This window comes from Oncorhynchus gorbuscha, linkage group LG09, assembly GCF_021184085.1.
Source record: "Oncorhynchus gorbuscha isolate QuinsamMale2020 ecotype Even-year linkage group LG09, OgorEven_v1.0, whole genome shotgun sequence".
NCBI lineage: Eukaryota > Metazoa > Chordata > Actinopteri > Salmoniformes > Salmonidae > Oncorhynchus > Oncorhynchus gorbuscha.
The window spans coordinates 47,967,784-47,989,925 of record NC_060181.1 but is presented as its reverse complement, the minus strand read 5'-3'; the positions used below and the strand labels follow the sequence as shown (position 1 = coordinate 47,989,925).

The 22,142-nt window shown below is 45.7% G+C and overlaps 1 protein-coding gene across 1 annotated transcript; it reads left to right on the top strand.

Annotated features, from left to right (window-relative positions):
* The first annotated feature begins 512 nt into the window (after positions 1 to 512).
* On the top strand, positions 513 to 18,411 carry LOC124042850 (Krueppel-like factor 5). Its single transcript, XM_046360978.1, has 2 exons — positions 513 to 748; positions 17,374 to 18,411. The coding sequence occupies exon 2, from the start codon at positions 17,386 to 17,388 to the stop codon at positions 18,367 to 18,369; it is 984 nt and encodes a 327-aa protein (XP_046216934.1). The 5' UTR covers positions 513 to 748; positions 17,374 to 17,385; the 3' UTR covers positions 18,370 to 18,411.
* Positions 18,412 to 22,142: the final 3,731 nt, after the last annotated feature.

The following is a 22,142-nucleotide window of genomic DNA, read 5'->3' as shown; positions in this document are numbered from 1 at the left end:
GAGGAACTACTTGCTGTACTGCTGAATCATTCATTCTTATTCAGGTGTCCTATATCTTAGGTCAACACTTGACCTAGGTATCCAACACATTCTGATAAAATGCTGGAGGAAATGAGCTGTTGTGAGTGACAATGTTATTTTAAGAGGCCGTGAATAAGTAACTGAATTAATTAATAGATTCCCTCACACTTGAAGTTAATCTTCCCACAAATCACGTTGCTGCCTTTCCATGTATCTTTTTACTTGTCTTCCCTCCTCGAAACTGAATGTAAAAGCAAAGGTAATCATTACTTTAAGTCTTATGTTCCGTCTGTTCTACAATTGAAACATATCTTGTCTATTTTTCTACATGTCCAGCCACTCCCTATATAGACAGACACACTGCTATCACGCGCTTTCACGCAGTTGCATAATTTGACAAGCACAAAACAAGAGGGAGTGGGCAGCAGACAACTGCATGGTTTCAGCTATTTGTTCAAATCAGAATTAGTCCTCCCCCCCACACACACACACACATTTTCGCGGACTACTCTACATAACATTATCAGCGTTTATGGCCACTGACTTATTAACCAATGATGTTTGGGTCGCTCTGTGGCAGGACACACCCGAACACTGAAAACCCACTGCACCACCACTGGTGGACAGGCTGAGAGAAGGGTGAGGAAAATATCATGGTCATGGACATGTCCTCAACAACTTGAAGAATAGAATCGGTGAAAGCGCTTAATTTCACGACTACAATCTGGTACGGTATTTAATTAGAAAGCGAGTTTACAGTTTGAGAGAGGATATTGTATGGCATCGTTGATATTTAGGCTATAGTATAGGCTAATATTCTGCCATCTAATTACCAGGCAAAATAGCCTACCGGTATATGTATAGACAAATAGTGGACTGAGATTAGACGTTTCCCATCTCAATGTATAGAAGGAGATGCATAATGCATGCAGTCAGCAGGTGGAGTCTAAATTCTGCTGTATATTTCCATCGCCTAGACAAGAGCACTAGTTCAGAAGCCCGGCTGCTTTGAGGGGATTTCTTTCATGTACTAATAGTCTTCAATCGGGCCCTAATATTCCCACAAACGATGCACACTGGTTCCATTTGTTTAGTTTTTTCAAATACTGTAGGCCTGACTACATGCGTTTCAAAAATATGTTGATTGACACATGGAGAGTGACAACGTTGCGCATTGTGATCTTGTTTTGCGTTGGTCAGCATAGTCTTTTTGCGATATGGATGGTTTTACGGGAGATGTAGCAGTGTAGCCTCTACGATCAATGTTTTGCTGCTGACTGATATGAACGTGATCACCACTCTCTCCTTTCTCTCCTAGAGCACTGGTATGGCTGCTAAAAATATATAATTTAATAGTGAGATAGGGTATGAAGCCATTAGCCAGATCCGACTCTACATTTTTATTTTTGAGTTGGAGTGGGTTCCATTCCCTATAACGGCAGCTCGGAGCTGGCACGGGTTATGGCTGAAACATGTAGCTCAATCCAGGGATGCAATACTCCAAATTCGCCCAGTATCCAAACTGCCAAACCATGGCTAGATTAGCCTATACCACACCAAATTTCAGTAGCCTTCACAGGGTTTATTTCCGTTATTGTTGCTGGATGATATGTTAGATTAAATAATAAAGACAGACATAACTGTCAAATTCAGTAGCCTTGTTCAAGCGTTGTACAAGTCCCTACAAATGGGTCCGGGGAACAGCCCAGCTGGTCGATTATCTATCAACTAGACTCTGTAACATCATCCTTTTCAATAGAAAGTGCAAAAGTTAACGGCACAACATTAAGTTCTTAACAGTCAAGTCATAACAAATGAAAATGCATTTTCTTTTTATTTCAGTTGTCATCTTATTTTTTTAAATTGTATATAAACTTTCCTTTTGCTGTTCATGAGCGTACTCGTTGCATGTGGTACAGCTGCTGAAGGTCTTTAATTTCTTCTTGCATGTTTGGACAGTTTTTAATGTTTCACGTGCCTGGCGGTAGCATGCGTCAACTCCTACGTGACTGGAGTGTATGCGGGTATGCGGTAAGCATGTCATGTTTTGTCATTTATTATCATGTCTTGTCCCTGTGCTTCCCATTCTATTCGTTTCCCTCTGCTGGTCTTATTAGGTTCTTTCCCTCTTTCTATCCCTCTCTCTCCCCCTCCCTCTCTCACTCTCTCGCTCTCTCTTCTCTCTATCGTTCCGTTCCTGCTCCCAGCTGTTCCTATTCCCCTAATCATCATTTAGTCTTCCCACACCTGTTCCCGATCCTTTTCCCTGATTAGAGTCCCTATTTCTCTCCTTGTTTCCCGTACCTGCCCTGTCGGATCCTCATATATAATTCACCGTGCTGTGTCTATGTTTTGCCCTGTCGTGTCGTGTTTCCCTCAGATGCTGCGTGGTGAGCAGGTGTCTGAGTCTGCTAGGTTCGAGTGCCTTCCCGAGGCAACCTGCAGTTCTCGATCAAGTCTCCAGTCTGTTCTCGTCTTTACGTGTAGTATTATGCTTTTTGTTTTGTAAAGTTTATTCTGGATTAATTACTCTGTTTTCGCCAAGTCGCTTTTGGGTCCTCATTCACCTGCATGACAGAAGGATCCGACCTCTGTGTCTCTTGACGCCGGTACCATAGTGCCTTCTTCCTCTCCGGCCGGGGCGGGGTTCTTTTTTGTTAAGAAGAAGGACGGTACTCTGCGCCCCTGCGTGGATTATCGAGGGCTGAATGACATAACGGTTAAGAATCGTTATCCGCTTCCCCTTATGTCATCAGCCTTCGAGATTCTGCAGGGAGCCAGGTGCTTTACTAAGTTGGACCTTCGTAACGCTTACCATCTCGTGCGCATCAGAGAGGGGGACGAGTGGAAAACGGCGTTTAACACTCCGTTAGGGCATTTTGAGTACCGGGTTCTGCCGTTTGGTCTCGCCAATGCGCCAGCTGTTTTTCAGGCATTAGTTAATGATGTTCTGAGAGACATGCTGAACATCTTTGTTTTTGTCTATCTTGACGATATCCTGATTTTTTCACCGTCACTCGAGATTCATGTTCAGCACGTTCAACGTGTTCTACAGCGCCTTTTAGAGAATTGTCTCTACGTAAAGGCTGAGAAGTGCTCTTTTCATGTCTCCTCCGTTACTTTTCTCGGTTCCGTTATTTCCGCTGAAGGCATTCAGATGGATTCCGCTAAGGTCCAAGCTGTCAGTGATTGGCCCGTTCCAAGGTCACGTGTCGAGTTGCAGCGCTTTTAGGTTTCGCTAATTTCTATCGGCGTTTCATTCGTAATTTCGGTCAAGTTGCTGCCCCTCTCACAGCTCTTACTTCTGTCAAGACGTGTTTTAAGTGGTCCGGTTCCGCCCAGGGAGCTTTTGATCTTCTAAAAGAACGTTTTACGTCCGCTCCTATCCTCGTTACTCCTGACGTCACTAGACAATTCATTGTCGAGGTTGACGCTTCAGAGGTAGGCGTGGGAGCCATTCTATCCCAGCGCTTCCAGTCTGACGATAAGGTTCATCCTTGCGCTTATTTTTCTCATCGCCTGTCGCCATCTGAGCGCAACTATGATGTGGGTAACCGTGAACTGCTCGCCATCCGCTTAGCCCTAGGCGAATGGCGACAGTGGTTGGAGGGGGCGACCGTTCCTTTTGTCGTTTGGACAGACCATAAGAACCTTGAGTACATCCGTTCTGCCAAACGACTTAATGCCCGTCAAGCTCGTTGGGCGTTGTTTTTCGCTCGTTTCGAGTTTGTGATTTCTTACCGTCCGGGTAGCAAGAACACCAAGCCTGATGCCTTATCCCGTCTGTTTAGTTCTTCTGTGGCTTCTACTGATCCCGAGGGGATTCTTCCTTATGGGCGTGTTGTCGGGTTGACAGTCTGGGGAATTGAAAGACAGGTTAAGCAAGCACTCACGCACACTGCGTCGCCGCGCGCTTGTCCTAGTAACCTCCTTTTCGTTCCTGTTTCCACTCGTCTGGCTGTTCTTCAGTGGGCTCACTCTGCCAAGTTAGCTGGTCATCCCGGTGTTCGAGGCACTCTTGCGTCTATTCGCCAGCGATTTTGGTGGCCGACTCAGGAGCGTGACACGCGCCGTTTCGTGGCTGCTTGTTCGGACTGCGCGCAGACTAAGTCGGGTAACTCTCCTCCTGCCGGTCGTCTCAGACCGCTCCCCATTCCTTCTCGACCATGGTCTCACATCGCCCTAGACTTCATTACCGGTCTGCCTTTGTCTGCGGGGAAGACTGTGATTCTTACGGTTGTCGATAGGTTCTCTAAGGCGGCACATTTCATTCCCCTCGCTAAACTTCCTTCCGCTAAGGAGACGGCACAAATCATTATCGAGAATGTGTTCAGAATTCATGGCCTCCCGTTAGACGCCGTTTCAGACAGAGGCCCGCAATTCACGTCACAGTTTTGGAGGGAGTTCTGTCGTTTGATTGGTGCGTCCGTCAGTCTCTCTTCCGGGTTTCATCCCCAGTCTAACGGTCAAGCAGAGAGGGCCAATCAGACGATTGGTCGCATACTACGCAGCCTTTCTTTCAGAAACCCTGCGTCTTGGGCAGAACAGCTCCCCTGGGCAGAATACGCTCACAACTCGCTTCCTTCGTCTGCTACCGGGTTATCTCCGTTTCAGAGTAGTCTGGGTTACCAGCCTCCTCTATTCTCTTCCCAGCTTGCCGAGTCCAGCGTTCCCTCCGCTCAAGCGTTTGTCCAACGTTGTGAGCGCACCTGGAGGAGGGTGAGGTCTGCACTTTGCCGCTACAGGGCACAGACTGTGAGAGCCGCCAATAAATGCAGGATTAAGAGTCCTAGGTATTGTTGCGGCCAGAGAGTGTGGCTTTCCACTCGCAACCTTCCTCTTACGACAGCTTCTCGTAAGTTGACTCCGCGGTTCATTGGTCCGTTCCGTGTCTCCCAGGTCGTCAATCCTGTCGCTGTGCGACTGCTTCTTCCGCGACATCTTCGTCGCGTCCATCCTGTCTTCCATGTCTCCTGTGTTAAGCCCTTTCTTCGCACCCCCGTTCGTCTTCCCTCCCCCCCTCCCGTCCTTGTCGAGAGCGCACCTATTTACAAGGTACATAAGATCATGGACATGCGTTCTCGGGGACGGGGTCACCAATACTTAGTGGATTGGGAGGGTTACGGTCCTGAGGAGAGGAGTTGGGTTCCGTCTCGGGACATGCTGGACCGTTCACTCATTGATGATTTCCTCCGTTGCCGCCAGGATTCCTCCTCGAGTGCGCCAGGAGGCGCTCGGTGAGTGGGGGGGTACTGTCATGTTTTGTCATTTATTATCATGTCTTGTCCCTGTGCTTCCCATTCTATTCGTTTCCCTCTGCTGGTCTTATTAGGTTCTTTCCCTCTTTCTATCCCTCTCTCTCCCCCTCCCTCTCTCACTCTCTCGCTCTCTCTTCTCTCTATCGTTCCGTTCCTGCTCCCAGCTGTTCCTATTCCCCTAATCATCATTTAGTCTTCCCACACCTGTTCCCGATCCTTTTCCCTGATTAGAGTCCCTATTTCTCTCCTTGTTTCCCGTACCTGCCCTGTCGGATCCTCATATATAATTCACCGTGCTGTGTCTATGTTTTGCCCTGTCGTGTCGTGTTTCCCTCAGGTGCTGCGTGGTGAGCAGGTGTCTGAGTCTGCTAGGTTCGAGTGCCTTCCCGAGGCAACCTGCAGTTCTCGATCAAGTCTCCAGTCTGTTCTCGTCTTTACGTGTAGTATTATGCTTTTTGTTTTGTAAAGTTTATTCTGGATTAATTACTCTGTTTTCGCCAAGTCGCTTTTGGGTGCTCATTCACCTGCATGACAAAGCATCTCTGGACTTAGTGATTTGGGGATAATGACCTTCTGACCTCTGAACAAGATGCCATTTTGCACGCTGATCTCATCTCAAAAGGTCCAGTATTCTCTCACTGAAAGGTGTCTCTTATTTCAGGTATGGCCAACCTGTGAGAACCTTGGACTTCAGTGACTGTAGGTGTTTGTCCTTGTCAGTGTGTTGCCTGATCTGGGCTAGGCGGTGATCTGTGACGTTTAATTAAGTAGTCTGCCTGATTGATCTGTTGAACATCTTGTTCCTGCTGTAGCGAACAGATGGCATGCTGCTGATAGGCAGTGCCTCTGCCTGTACATTGTGCCATGCTCAGTGTGTTGCAGATGTACATCTCTGGTCCTGGCTTGTAGACGACCTTCAGGCTGTAGTTTTGCAGAGTCAGGAGCATGCTTTCAAACCTCTTGGGGGCACGTTGAGGAGAGGTTTACTGAATATGGCAATGAGTGGTTTGTGGTCAGTTTCAGCGGTGACCAGCTCTCGACTATATAAGTAGTGATGGAAGCGCTGGCAGGAGAAGATGGTGCTGAGGCACTCCCTCTCAATTTGTGCATAGGTTTGTTTGGTGGGGGGGGGGGCGCTCTCGAGGCAAATGCACCTGGCTGGCCTTCCAGCATAAGACAGTATCCAAGTCCACTTTAGCTGGAGTTGCTCTGGATTGTGACAGGCTTCGTAATGTTGTAGTAGCGCATCACTGGCATGGATGAAGCCAGAGATTTCATCTCCTGCACTGCGGCCTCATGTTTGGGTAGCCAGTGCCATCGTGTGTTTTTGTCCAGCAACTGGCACAGAGGCTCACAGACTACTGATAGGTCTGGCATAAATTTTGCAAAACCGATGAGACGCTGCACTCCTTTTGCATCAGATGGGTTTGGCATGTCGAGGATTGCTCTGACTTTGTCAGGTTCCGGCTTCAGGCCTTTGGCCGAGAGAATGTTGCCATGGAAGTGACGTCTTTCACCTTGAACTGCAGCTTCTTCAGGTCAAGGCACAGCTAAACTGATCAGGGGCGCTCCATCAGTGCCAGGAGCTTCACATCATTGTCGTCTGTGTCACCACAGCCTACAATCAGGACATCATCAGCGACGGGTTCAATGAAATTGAGCCCAGCCAGTAACTCTTCCTGTTTGCGTTGGTATACCTCAGGCGCCACTGAGACACAAAACGTGATCTTGAACAAGCGTTTCTAGATCCGGGGGGTCCAGAAGTTAGTCATGAAGCTGCTTTCGTCGTCCAGCTTGCATTGCAGGAATGCATCTCGGTCATCCACCAAGGTGAAAATCCTGGCCTTGGGAAGCTTGTAGAGGACATCCTCCAGTGTCGGCAATGATGTAGTAGGAATGTTTTAGTGCTTGGTTCTGATGCTTTGGGTCGATGCAGACCCTCAACTTTTCTGGCTTTTTCACTATGACAATATTGCTGATCCAGTCAGTTGGTTCAGTCACAGATGTCATGTGGCCATTCGGCCTCATACTCGTCCAGCTGGGCCTTCACAGCCACTTTCAATGCAATGGGCACATTGTGGGGAGCACACTGGACTGACTCTATCATCCAATTCAAGGTGTACCTCCCCAGGTACTGATTCAATGTGCTCATTGAATACGTCGTCATATCTACTGAGTAGATGTTCTTTGGACAGAGATCCATGTTGCACATGCTCCACAATGTGCAGGTCATTTGGTACAGGGAACTGCATCAGTCCCAGACGTTTAAATTTAGAGTCTGAGAGGAGAATATGTTAACAACTGGATTCTGGCACGTAGTACCGGAATCCAGTTGACATTGTTGCAGCTTGTTGTGTAGTCGTAGTGGCACAAACCATTTCTTCCCTCTTGACTGTACAACCCCAATGGATTCATGCATGTAATTGTCACTTTCACTGTTCTGAACACTGAGTGACACCATCAACACAGCGAATCTTGCCCTCACTCAACCTTCTTTTGCTTTTGAGACACTTTTGCAAAGTGATTATTAGTTCCACAAGCTCTGCATGGTTTTGTTGTAGGCAGGGCAGTGGTCTTTGCCTTGTGTGTTTGCAATTCCACAGTATTTGCATGCTATGGGGCTGTCTGTGTTCACCATTCGTGGTGAATTGTCTGAATGTCTGCCTGGCAACAGCATGAACAGTATCAGCGTCAGTGAGTGGGGTTTCCATTTCCATTACTCTCATTCTCATGTCAGTGACTTCGGCAGTGCAGCACATTTCAGTGGCAGCTACTGATGTTAAGCGCCTCTCTTTTAGTAGATGCCAGCGCGTGTCATAATTTGCAAATCCCAGTACTATTTTGACACACATCAGTTAATCTTTCAATCCCCCTTATTCACAAGAAGCAGATCTTTCTCTCAAACAGGTTACAAAGTTGTGTACTGACTCTCTTCCTGTTTGCAGCTTCCAAAAACAAACCACTCGTAAATTACGTTCCTGGCGTGCTTGAAGTAATTCTCCAATGCCTTCAGTATGGCCTTTGCATTATCCTGTTGTGCTGTGAGGGTGAGATTGTGCCGGTAGATATGCCTGCATTCGCTGCTCATTAAGCTCCTCAGAGTTGCCGCTTGGACCTTGTTGGGTTTTTCATGTAGACTTGTTGCCAGCACATAGTCCTCGAATTCATCCCTGTCCCAATTAGTATTCCAGTCCTCTGTAAGAAGCATTGGTGGTGGAATGTTCACTGACATAGCGATGAAATAGGAGATCGCTTTGCCTTCAGCCATCGAGGTAGGTAGTGATGCTAACAAGCCAGCTAACAACAACTTTCTGTATGATATATTAGAATAAAGAATAAAGGCACAGAAATGTCAAGTTCAATAGCCTTGATCAAGCATTGTACAAGTCCCTACATACGGGGTCCAGAGAACAGATCAGCTAGTCGATTACCTGTCAACTAGACTCCGTAACAGTGATGGGCCTGTGAATACTGAACATGTATGTACATTATAGGCCATGTCAGTGAAGGATTGGCTTGCTAGCTAGCGAATATGCGTTAGCAACCTAGCTAAACATTAAGCTATGGGCTGGCACTGGCAGTCTGGGATTATGGAGAGTGAATTCAATTATTTATTCATCATTTTGCTAGACCATAAGCAATACGCACAAATATGCATTGCCAAACAACGCTACTGCCACCCTCTGGTTTGAATTATTTGGACAAGGCTGGGTGAATGACAACTTCCAAGGTCTTTGCTGTGTCAACACAAAAGAGAATTGACTGCTGTTTGTCTATCCTACCAGTGTGTATGAGCGTTAATACTTGTGCACATCTCTCTCAATTCAATTTGCTATATTGGCATGACGTAAAAATGTACACATTGCCAAAGTTTACTTTGGAGATTTTAAAATATGAACATAATAATCAATATTGTCAACGGAACAACAATAACCAAGGGTCAAAATAACCATACATTGAACAATAACAATGAGCATAGAGGACATGTGCAGATTGGTTGGTCTGTCAGACACTGTCTGTGGCCTACCCACCGCTCTCTCTGTCCTCCCCCAACAGTATGGGTAGCCTATCCTCAACAGAGAGGCATTTGAATTAGTGTTTCCAATTTGGGGAAATTACACAATTTTGGTATTGCAGGATTTGGTAATGATAGGAGGGGTGGGGGTCACTGTATTTTAGATGTTTACAAAACTTAATTGCTCGTTTTTTAGTTTTTATGATTAGTGGATATTGGCCTAATTCTGCCCTGCATGCATTGTTTGTAGTTTTCCTCTGGACATGTAGAAAAATCTTACAGAACTCTGCATGCAGGGTTTCAATGGGTTGTTTGTCCCATTGAGTGAAATCTTGTTTTGCAAGTGGACCCCACATCTCGCTGCCTGGGTGACACCAGGCACAGGTCATCTGCGAAGACCCTGGTTAAAGAATTCTGTTATTTTTATGCCCCCTACGCAGCTTTAAATAACTTTGTAGAACAGTCCTGTATGCCAAATATAATCAAATGCCTTTTGGAAGTTGATAAAGCAAGTGTACATTTTCGTATTATTTTGGTGGACATGTTTATCAATCAGGGTGTGTAGGCTGTAAATGTTTTGGTACATCTTCCGATGTTTCGGTTTGTATCCAATTTGGCTTTTAATCAAGACATTGTGCTTGTTGAGGAAGTTTAGACCTCTCTACATTTATAATACTGCAGAAAACCTTGCCCAGGTTACTGTTCAAACAAATGCCTCAAATTGTTAGTGTCAAATTTGTCTCCATCCTTAAAGATTGGGGTTTTGAGTCCTTGATTCCAGATGTCAGGGAAATAAAATGAAGCAGTTTTAACCTTATCATAAATCAGTTCCAAATATCTCTAAAGGCGTGAGTTTTTTTTATGCACGTGATGTCAGAATACGCTCACTGTTCCAAAATATGATTATTGCGTAAAAGAACAGTTAACATACGCTGCCTGCTAATTATCTATAGGCTGTTTCAACTTGTCAATTTAAAATTATTTTCAGTCAACAGTTTGAATTAAGGTGTGTTCCGCCTCCTCATTAATTCACATAGAAGTAGCCCATTTCAGAGTTGCGGACAATTTTACGTTTTGAGGCTTTTAGTGTGAAGATGCTGGAAGAAATGGGTACAAAAGTATCTATATCCACAGTAAAATGAGTCCTATATCGACATAACCTGAAAGGCTGCTCAGCATGGAAGAAGCCACTGCTCCAAAACTGCCATAAAAAAGCCAGACTATGGTTTGCAACTGCACATGGGGACAAAGATTGTACATTTTGGAGACATGTCCTCTGGTTTGATGAAACAAAAATAGAACTGTTTGGCCATAATGACCATTATGTTTGGAGAAAAAAGGGGGAGGCTTGCAAGCTAAAGAACACCATCCCAACCATGAAGCACAGGGGTGGCAGCATCATGTTTTTCTTTGCTGCAGGAGGGACTGGTGCATTTTACAAAATCAATGGCATTATGAGGAGGAAAATTACGTAGATATATTGAAGCAACATCTCAAGACATCAGTCGGGAAGTTAAAGCTTGGTCCCAAATGGGTCTTCCAAATAGACAATGATCCCAAGCATACTTCCAAAGTTGTGGCAAAATGGCTTAAGGACAACAAAGTCAAGGTACTGTAGTGGTCATCACAAAGCCCTGACCTCATTTCTATAGAACATTTGAGGGCAGAACTGAAAAAGCATGTGTGAGCAAGGAGGCCTACAAACCTGATTCAGTTCCACCAGCTCTGTCAGGAGGAATGGGCCAAAATTCACCCAACTTATTGTGGGAAGGTTGTGGAAGGCTACATGAAATGATTGACCCAAGTTAAACAGTTGAAAGACAATGCTACCAAATACCAATTGAGTGTTTGTAAACTTCTGACCCACTGGGAATGTGATGAAAGAAATAACTGTTACGGAGTCTAGTTGATAGGTAATCGACTAGCCGGACTGTTCCCCGGACTCCAGTTGTAGGGATTTGTACAATGCACAAACAAGGCTATTGAACCTGACATTGGTGTCTGTCTTTATTCCTTTATCTAACGTATCATACTGAAACATGGTATCAGAAGTGGCTCGGAAAACACACGTTTGTTATTTTTGTAGCTAAGTACAGTATAGGCGCAGTTACGTTCCATATGCGAACACACGCCGTTTCCTACTCACAACACTGATCAACTCGTTGTTAGCTGGCTAGCTAGCATCACTACCTACGTCGATGACTGAAGGCAAAGAAATCTCATATTCCATTACTATGGCAGCGAATCCCATGGTTCTCACAGGGGACTGGAATACTAATTGGGACAACTTCAGGGATGAATTCGAGGACTATGCGCTGGCGACCGGTCTACATGAGAAACCCAACGAGGTACAAGCAGCAACTTTGAGGAGTTTAATGGGCAGCGAATGCAGGCATATCTACCGGCACAATCTCCCCCTCACAGCACGACAACAGTGTGATGCAAAGGCTATTGGATGCATTTGAGAATTACTTCAAACCCGCCAGAAACGTAATTTATGAGCGGTTCGTTTTCGGAAGCTGTAAACAGGAAGAGGGTGAGTCAGTACACAACTTTGTAACCCGTTTTGAGAGAGAAATCCGCCACTTGTGAATACGGGGGATTGAAAGATGAATTGATTCATGACAAAATAGTGCTGGGAATTGCAAATGAGGATACACGCCGGCATCTACTGAGAGAGAGAGAGAGACTTAACATTAGTAACTGCCATTTAAATGTGCCGCACTGCTGAAGTCATTGACATGAGAATGAGAGCAATGGAAATCCAAACCCCACGCTCCGACGTTGATACCGTTCACGCTGTTGCTAGGCAGACGTTCAGACTAAACCAATCGAGGCAGAGCAATTCACCACGAACGGTGAACACAGAGAGCCCCGTAGCATGTAAATACTGTGGGAATACACACATACGTGGCAAAGAGCACTGCCCTGCCTACGGAAAGCCATGCAGAGCTTGTGGAACTAATAATCATTTTGCAAAAGTGTGTCTCAAAAGCAAAAGAAGGGTGAGTGAGGGCAAGATTCACCGTGTTGATGATGTCACTCAATTTTCAGAGCTGAAAAGGGAAAGTGACATTTACATGCATGAATCCATTGGGGCTGTACACTCGAGGGAAGAAATGGTTTGTGACACTACGATTACACAACAAGCAACAGCAATGTCAACTGGATTCTGGTGCTACATGCAACGTAATGAGCTACAAAGACAAAATCAATCTGGCACCTGACACACATCTTTTGCCCAGCGATACTAGACTAAAGCTCTACTCAGGAGAGCTAATGAGCTCTATGGGCACCTTTGAGAGTTTGAGATTGTAAAAACCAGTCAACATCCTCTCCTCTCAGGTTCTACATGCGAACGCCTGGGACTGATGCAGTTCACTGTACTAAATGACCTGCAAGTTGTGGATCATGTCCAGCATGGAACCCTATCCAAAGAACAACTACTTAGCAGATATGACGATGTATTCAACATGCCCGTTGAATCTGTGCCTGGGGAGGTACACCTTGAAGTGGATGAGAGCATCACTCCAGTCCAGTGTGCTCCTCGCAATGTGCCCATTGCAATGAAAGTGGCTGTGAAGGCCCAGCTGGACAAGTCTGAGGCCGATGGCCACATGACATCTGTGACTGAACCAACTGACTGGATCAGCAATATGGTCATAGTGAAAAAAACAGAGAAGCTGAGGGTCTGCATCGACCCAAAGCATCTGAACCAAGCACTGAAACGATCCCACTACATCATGCCGACACTAGAGTATGTCCTCTATAAACTTCCCAAGGCCAGGATTTTCACCATGGTGGATGCCCGAGATGCATTCCTTCAATGCAAGCTGGATGAAGAAAGCAGCCTCATGACTACCTTCTGGACCCCCTGGGGTCGGAAACGCTGGCTCAAGTTCCCGTTTGGTGGGAAAAAAGGCCTGAAGCCGGACCCAGACAAGGTCAGAGCGATCCTCAACATGCCAAACCCGTCTGATGCAAAAGGAGTGCAGCGTCTCATCGGTTTTGCAAAGTTCATGCCACACCTATCAGCAGTCTGTGAGCCTCTGCGCCAGTTGCTGGACAAAGACACACCATGGCACTGGCTACCCAAGCACAAGGCCGCAGTGCAGGAGATGAAATCTCTGGCTTCATCCATGCCAGTGTTGCGCTACTACGATGTCATGAAGCCTGTCACAATCCAGAGCGACTCCAGCCAAAGGGGACTTGGATGCTGCCTTATAAAGGAAGGCCAGCCCGTTGCGTTTGCCTCGAGAGCGCTCACCCCCACCGAACAAAACTATGCACAAATTGAGAAAGAGTGCCTCAGCATCATCTTCTCCTGCCAGTGATTCCATCACTACTTCTATAGGCGAGACCTGGTCATCGCTGAAACTGACCACAAACCACTCATTGCCATATTCAGTAAACCTCTCCTCAACGCGCCCAAGAGGCTTCAAAGCATGCTCCTGACTGCAAAACTACAGCCTGAAGGTCATTTACAAGCCAGGACCAGAGATGTACATCAGCGACACACTGAGCAGGGCAACAACACAATGTACAGGCAGAGGCACTGTCTATCAGCGGCAGGTCATCTGTTCGCTACAGCAGGAACAACAAGATGTTCAACAGATCAATCAGGCAGACTACTTAATTAAACGTCACAGATCACCGCCTAGCCCAGATAAGGCAACACACTGACAAGGACAAACACCTACAGTCACTGAAGTACATGGCTCTCGCAGGTTGGCCATACCTGAAAGAGGAGACACCTTTCACAGTGAGAGAATACTGGACCTTTCGAGATGAGATCAGCGTGCAAAATTGCGTCTTGTTCAGAGGTCAGGTCATTATTCCCAAATCACTACGTCCAGAGATACTTACCCGCATACACTCCAGTCACGTTGGAGGTGATGCATGCTACCGCCAGGCTCGTGAAACATTATACTGGCCAAACATGCAAGCAGGAATTAAAGACTTTGTCAGCAACTGTACCACATGCAACGAGTACGCTCATGAACAGCAAAAGGAAACCATGATGTCACACGAACTGCCCACAAGGGCCTGGCAAATCATCAGCATGGACTTATTCAGCCACAGACAAAAGGACTATCTTCTCATCGTTGATCACTACTCTGACTTTTGGGAAATTGAACTGCTCCCTGACTTGTCTGCAGAGATGGTCATAAAGCGCTGCAAGGCGCAGTTTGCAAGTCAAGGTCAGCCTGACAAGGTAATCACGGACAAAGACCCACAATTCACTGCACAGTTCAAGCGTTTCGCCTCAGAATGGGAGTTTGACCATGTGACCTCCTCTCCAAGACACCCAAAAGCAAATGGCAAGACAGAATCAGCTGTCAAGATTGCAAAAAACCTGTTAAGCAGGGCCTTGCGCGACAGCAACGACCCATGGAAAGCGATCTTACAGTGGAGGAACACACCCACTGAAAACATGGACAGCAGCCCAGCACAACGCCTTCTGTCCAGACGTCTGAAGACCACCATCCCCGTAGCTAACAAGCTACTTGAGCCCTGCGTCATGGTTGGCGTCACGGACAAACTGCGTCACAGAAAGCGGCTCGCTAAGTGCTTCTACGACCGGACTGCTCGAGACCTACCAGAGCTGGAGGTGGGTGAAACGATAAGGATGAAACCGCTGCCGGGAGACCACACAGGACTTTGGAGGCTGGGCACATGCCTGCAGAGAGTTGCACCACGTTCTTACCTGGTGGATGTTGGTGGCTCCCTCTATCGTCGCAATCGGGTGGATCTGCGCGTAGCAGAGCAGACAAACCAGAACACACCATACACTCACCTAGATGAGCTGGATCACAGTCCAGGCCTAAGGGTAAGGGGTGCAGAATTGAGACCTGGGCCAACTGAAGGTGAGGCTTCTACCCCACCAAGCTCTCCAGCTCGTGCCCCTAATCCTACCCCTGTCAGAGCCAATACTTACTCACGGTTGGGTTGGCTGTGCAAGCCACTGGACAGGCTTACTCTGTAAGCAAGGGACTGTTAACTTGCCCTTGGTTAATTAAAATCTATATTTGTTCTTAAATCATTAAATTGAAATTAAAAAAGGAAGATGACAACTGAAGTAAAAAAGAAAATGTAATGCTTTTTCTATTGTTATGACCTGACTTAAAAATGTAATGTTATGCCTTTATGTTTGCACTTTCTATTGAAAAGGATGATGTTACGGAGTCTAGTTGATAGGTAATCGACTAGCCAGACTGTTCCCCGGACTCCAGTTGTAGGGATTTGTACAATACACAAACAAGGCTATTGAACCTGACATTGGTGTCGGTCTTTATTCCTTTATCTAATATGTCATACTGAAACAATAACAGCTGAAATAAGTCATTCTCTCTACTATTATTCTGACATTTCACATTCTTAAAATAAAGTGGTGATCCTAATTGACCTAGACAGGTCATTTTTGCTATGATTAAATGTCCGGAATTGTGAAACACCTTAGCCAAATAGATTTAAACTCAGTTCATGTAAACTTCTGACTTCAACTGTATGGAGCATAATGTATTTAGAGTTTTATTCACATGTTTTCAAGTACTGGTAACGAATAATGCATTCCGATTATTGCATAGATTGTAATGGAAACCTATGATGTGTGTAAAATACCTTTTTGATGGTTGTGCTGATTTATAATGAGCTAAGCTATTTGCCAGCTATGTGTGTGTGTGTGGCGCCATGTTTGTTGACATTATACCATGCATTCTGGGTAATCTGTCAGACCAAAGATGTTATATTGAGGTACATGAATAGTTCTTTCGGGTAAACGTCTGGAAGTGAATGAAGGGAAGTGAATGATTGTAGATGACACACCCCCTTCAACATGCATACTATAAACAGACCAAACTCCTCTGATCTTTGGTTGATGCAAAAAAACAAACATGGAGGCGCGCACAAACTACCCATTGTCGGATTACTTTCGATTTCTAGAAAGTATTTACTCAATTATTTTGATCAATGATGAGCTCACTTGTGATGTGATTAATTATAAATAGTAATTGCTATTAGCCAATTCATATTGTAGTTTCTCTCAGCCGAGAGTTATAAAAATATGACCACTTGTGTTGCGTCAATCTTTCCCCAGTTAGCGCTAGGACAATTGTACCCTACATTTTCCGGTTTAGGTTATTGTGTTATGCTGTAGCTCCTTCTGTGAATGTCTGAACATTGCATCCAAAAATAAACTGGACATAACTGGTCACATTCTGGACATAACTTTGTAAGGAGTGTGTTTGTGCAAAATGTTTCTGTGAAGAAACAGTGTGGCCTTCTCAAATGCTGACTGTTGCATCAATCGAAACTGGAAGTTCTAAATAAGTTTTCTAGTCACACCGGTTTGAGCGTACTGACCACTGTAGAATGATCACAGTTTACTGGGCTGTGAATGTGTGGTTGTTTCCATGTCTGTTCTTTTGAGAAACAATGCAATTTGGCTGTGATCAGACAGGTGTTAGTGGCTTGATGGTGAAAAAGCTGAGAAAGAAAGGGCCAATGTCTGTAATTATATACTCTCTCTCTCACACACAGACACAAACAAAGCTTTAAGTACTTTTAAAACTTCAGGAATTCTAAATGAGTGTGACTATAGGAGAAAAAAACTGGCCTATGGATACAAAGAGATTTTTAACTTGTCCAGCAATGTTATGAAAACATTGTAACCATCTGTACTGTTTAGATAACTTTACACGCATATAGGTCTACACCCACTCTCTATCACTTACTCCTACTCTCATGCTATTGACTATTATATTGATTACCTCATTGTTGGGAATGAACCTATTCCTTTTCAGTTCTTCCCAGGCAGAAAAAAAAACATATGCTAACTTTCTCATGATTTTGTCGAGAGGCACACTGTCTTCAGCTATTTAAAGGTGCAAGCATTGACTGTAGCTGTGTTCTGGGTCCATGCGGAAACACGTGCACTTAAAAGGTTTCCGTGCGGTGAAGAAATGGAGATGTGATTAACAGTGTCACTTTTTTTTACTGCGACTAACATGTCACGTGTTAACTTTCACAGCCCTAGTATTAAATGTAACAAACAAATACTCCATTTTTTTTCCCTTGCAGGGTAATTCCAAGATGGACAAATATCTGTCACCTCAGAATATCCCAGACACCAGACAGCCATCTTTAACAGAGGACCTTGGTTCCCCATACAGCATCAACATGAGTCTCCTCCTACCTGACGTTACCTACCTGTGCCCCAGCCTGTGTCGGGCTATGAGACCCATCAAGACAGAGCCTCTCTCCCACTCCCTCATCCATCCCAGTTGCCAGTGCAACCCTGGTCCAACAACCCTTCCAGAACACCGTGGGCTATATGGCGCTTCGACAAACACAGGAAGTAGTCTGTTTATTAAACAGGAAATTCCCTCCCTGGACTTCCCAGACATTCCGTTCTTCCAGCTGTTGAACTCTGAGCTGGAGCAGCTGGTGCCCGATCACCAGGTGAACAGCAACCTCCATAGTAGGGTCCCTATGTCCTCCTTGTCGGTCCCTTTCAGCAACGTCCACATACCATCCCCCCAGATTGTTGTGAAATCTATGGGAAGCCCACAAAATTTGGGCAATCGTCTGATAACCCAGTTTGCAAGCCATTCGCAGCAGCGACCAGACTATCTTCCTCCGTCCCCGCCTAACTCTGAGCCAGAGAGCCCAGACAGAGGGAAAGAGCTGATCCAGAATCGTTCTCCGCCTTCATCTTATGCAGCCAGTATTGCTTTGAAACTAAGACCTGTTCTTAGGCCAGTCCCAAGTTCTGGTCTAGGATCAGTTCCGAGCAAATGTCTTAGATCAATTCAGAGTCCAGGTCTTGGACAAAGCCAAAGTTCTAGTCTTGGAACAGGCCAGAACTCTGGTGTTGGGCCAGTGTCCCCAACGTTGGCTCAATCGGTTCCAGAGAGGTTTAACCACAGGAATAACACTGACCTGGAGAGGAGGAGGATACATTACTGTGACATGGCAGGTAGTCTCAATTCACTAAAGCAGGGTTCCCAAACTGGCGGCCCGTGGGCCGAATTTGGCCCGTGGGTTGTTTTATGTGGCCCTCCCCATGTTTTCTGAGCATAGAAAATAAGTACACTGCACAAAAAATAAAGGGAACACTTAAACAACACAATGTAATTCCAAGTCAATCACACTTCTGTGAAATCAATCTCTCCACTTAGGAAGCAACACTGATTGACAATAAATGTCAATGCTGTTGTGCAAATGGAATAGACAACAGGTGGAAATTATAGGCAATTAGCAAGACACCCCTAATAAAGGAGTGGTTCTGCAGGTGGTGACCACAGACCACTTCTCAGTTCCTATGCTTCCTGGCTGATGTTTTGGTCACTTTTGAAAGCTGGCGGTGCTTTCACTCTAGTGGTAACATGAGACGGAGTTACAACCCACACAAGTGGTTCAGGTAGTGCAGCTCATCCAGGATGGTACATCAATGCGAGCTGTGGCAAGAAGGTTTGCTGTGTCTGTCAGCGTAGTGTCCAGAGCATGGAGGCGCTACCAGAAGACAGGCCAGTACATCAGGAGACGTGGAGGAGGCCGTAGGCGGGCAACAACCCAGCAGCAGGACCGCTACCTCCGCCTTTGTGCAAGGAGGAGCAGGAGGAGCACTGCCAGAGCCCTGCAAAATTACCTACAGCAGGCCACAAATGTGCATGTGTCTGATCAAACGGTCAGAAACAGACTCCATGAGGGTGGTATGCAGGCCCGATGTCCACAGGTGGGGATTGTGCTTTACAGCCCAACACCGTGCAGGACGTTTGGCATTTGTTAGAGAACACCAAGATTGGCAAATTCACCACTGGCGCCCTGTGCTCTTCACAGATGAAAGCAGGTTCACAGTGAGCACATGTGACAGACGTGACAGAGTCTGGAGACCGCCGTGGAGAACGTTCTGCTGCCTGCAACATCCTCCAGCATGACCGGTTTGGTGATGGGTCAGTCAAGGTGTGGGGTGGCATTTCTTTGTGGGGCCGAACAGCCCTCCATGTGCTCGCCAGAGGTAGCCTGACTGCCATTAGGTACCTAGATGAGATCCTCAGACCCCTTGTGAGACCATATGCTGGTGCGGTTGGCCCTGGGTTCCTCCTAATGCAAGACGATGCAAGACCTCATGTGGCTGGAGTGTGTCAGCAGTTCCTGCAAGAGGAAGGCATTGATGCTATGGACTGGCCCGCCCGTTCCCCATTCCTGAATCCAATTGAGCACATCTGGGACATCATGTCTCGCTCCATCCACCAACGCCACGTTGCACCATAGACTGTCCAGGAGTTGGCAGATGCTTTAGTCCAGGTCTGGGAGGAGATCCCTCAGGAGACCATCCGCCACCTCATCAGGAGCATGCCCAGGCATTGTAGGGAGGTCATACAGGCACGTGGAGGCCACACTCACTACTGAGCCTCATTTTGACTTGTTTGAAGGACATTACATCAAAGTTGGATCAGCCTGTAGTGTGGTTTTCCACTTTAATTTTGAGTGTGACTCCAATTCCAGACCTCCATGGGTTGATAAATTTGATTTCCATTAATTATTTGTGTGTGATTTTGTTGTCAGCACATTCAAACTATGTAAAGAAAAAGTATTTAACAATAATATTTCATTCAATCAGATCTAGGATGTGTTATTTCAGTGTTCCCCTATTTTTTTGAGCAGTGTATATACAGTACCAGTCAAAGCTTTGGACACACTAACTCATTCTAGGGTTTTTCTTTATTTTTTACCTTTTCTACATAGTAGAATAATAGTGAATACATCAAAACTATGAAAAACACATTTGGAATTACGAAGTGTCCAAAAAAGTCTTAAACAAATCAAAATAAACTTAGCAAAAAAATAAACGTCCTCTCGCTGTCAACTGTGTTTATTTTCTGCAAACTTAAAATTTGTAAATATTTGCATGACCATAACAAGATTGAACAACTCAGACATAAACGGAACGAGTTCCATAGACATGTGACTAACAGAAATTGAATAATGTGTCCCTGAACAAAGGGGGGGGGGGGTCAAAATCAAAAGTAACAGTCAGTATCTGGTGGCCACCAGCTGCATTAATTACTGCAGTGCATCTCCTCCTCATGGACTGCACCAAATTTACCAGTTCTTGCTGTGAGATGTTACCCCACTATGCCACCAGGGTACCTGCAAGTTTCCGGACATTTCTGGGGGGAATGGCCCTAGCACTCACCCTTCAATCGCTCTGGATAAGAGCGTCTGCTAAATGACTTAAATGTAAATCCAACAGGATGTGCTCAATGGGATTGGGATCTGGGCTCTTTGCTGGCCATGGCAGAACACTGACATTCCTGTCTTGCAGGAAATCACGCACAGAACGAGCAGTATGGCTGGTGGAATTGTCATTCTGAAGGGTCACGTCAGAATTAGCCAGCAGGAAGGGTACCACATGAGGGAGGAGGATGTCTTCCCTGTAACGCACAGCATTGAGATTGCCTGCAATGACAACAAGCTCAGTCCGATGATGCAGTGACACACTGCCCCAGACCATGACAGACCCTCCAACTCCATCCCGCTCCAGACTACAGGCCTCGGTGTAACGCTCATTCTTTTGACGATAAACACGAATCAGACCATCACTCTGGTGTGACAAAACCGCGACTCGTCAGTGAAGAGCACTTTTGCCAGTCCTGTCTGGTCCAGCGATGGTGGGTTTGTGCCTATAGGTGACGTTGCTGCCGGTGATGTCTGTTGAGGACCTGCCTTACAAGAGGCCTACAAGCCCTCAGTTCAGCCTCTCTCAGCCTATTGCGGACAGTCTGAGCACTGATGGAGGGATTGTGCGTTCCTGGTGTAACTCGGGCAGTTGTTCCCATCCTGTACTTGTCCAGCTGGTGTGATGTTCAGTTGTACCGATCCTGTGCAGGGCAATCAGCTATCCATCCTGTCTCCCTGTCGTGCTGTCTTAGGTGTCTCACAGTACGGATATTGCAATTTATTGCCCTGGCCACATCTGCAGTCCTCATGCCTCCTTGCAGCATGCCTAAGGCATGTTCACGCAGATGAGTAAGGACCCTGGGCATCGTAGTTTAGTGTCTTAAGTTTTCATAACTGTGACCTTAATTGTCTACCGTCTGTAAGCTGTTAGTGTCTTTACGACCGTTTCACAGGTGCATGTTCATTAATTGTTTATGGTTCATTGAACAAGCATGGGAAACAGAGTTTAAACCCTTTACAATGAAGATCTGTGAAGTTATTTGGATTTTTACTAATTATCCTTGAATGACAGGGTCCTGAAAAAGGGACATTTCTTTTCTTGGTGAGTTTATATTTCAGATTCTTTAAAGAAGCCACCTTTTTTCCTAGCTGACAGCTTTTCACACTCTTGGTATTCTGTCAGGTAGTCACCTGTAATGCATTTCAATTGACAAGTGTGCCTTGTTGAAGGTTCACATGGATTTTCTTTCTCTTTAATGCGTTTGAGCAAATCAGTTGTGTTATGACAAGATAGGGTAAAATACCTAAATCTTCTGTATACCACCCCTACCTTGTCATAACACAACTGATTTGCTCAAGCGCATTAAGAAGGAAAGAAAATCCACAAGGTAGGGGTGGTATACAGAAGACTAACCCTTTTACCCTATTTGGTAAAATACCAAGTCCGTATTATGGCAAGAACAACTCAAATAAGCAAAGTGAAACAACAGTCCATCATTATTTTATGACATGAATGTCAGTGAATCCTGAAAAGTTCAAGAACTTTAAAAGTTTCTTCAAGTGCTGTAGCAAAAACCATCAAGTGCTATGATGAAACTGGCTCTCATGAGGACTGCCACAAGGAAGGAAGACCCAGTTGCCACTGCTGCAGAAGAGGAGTTTAT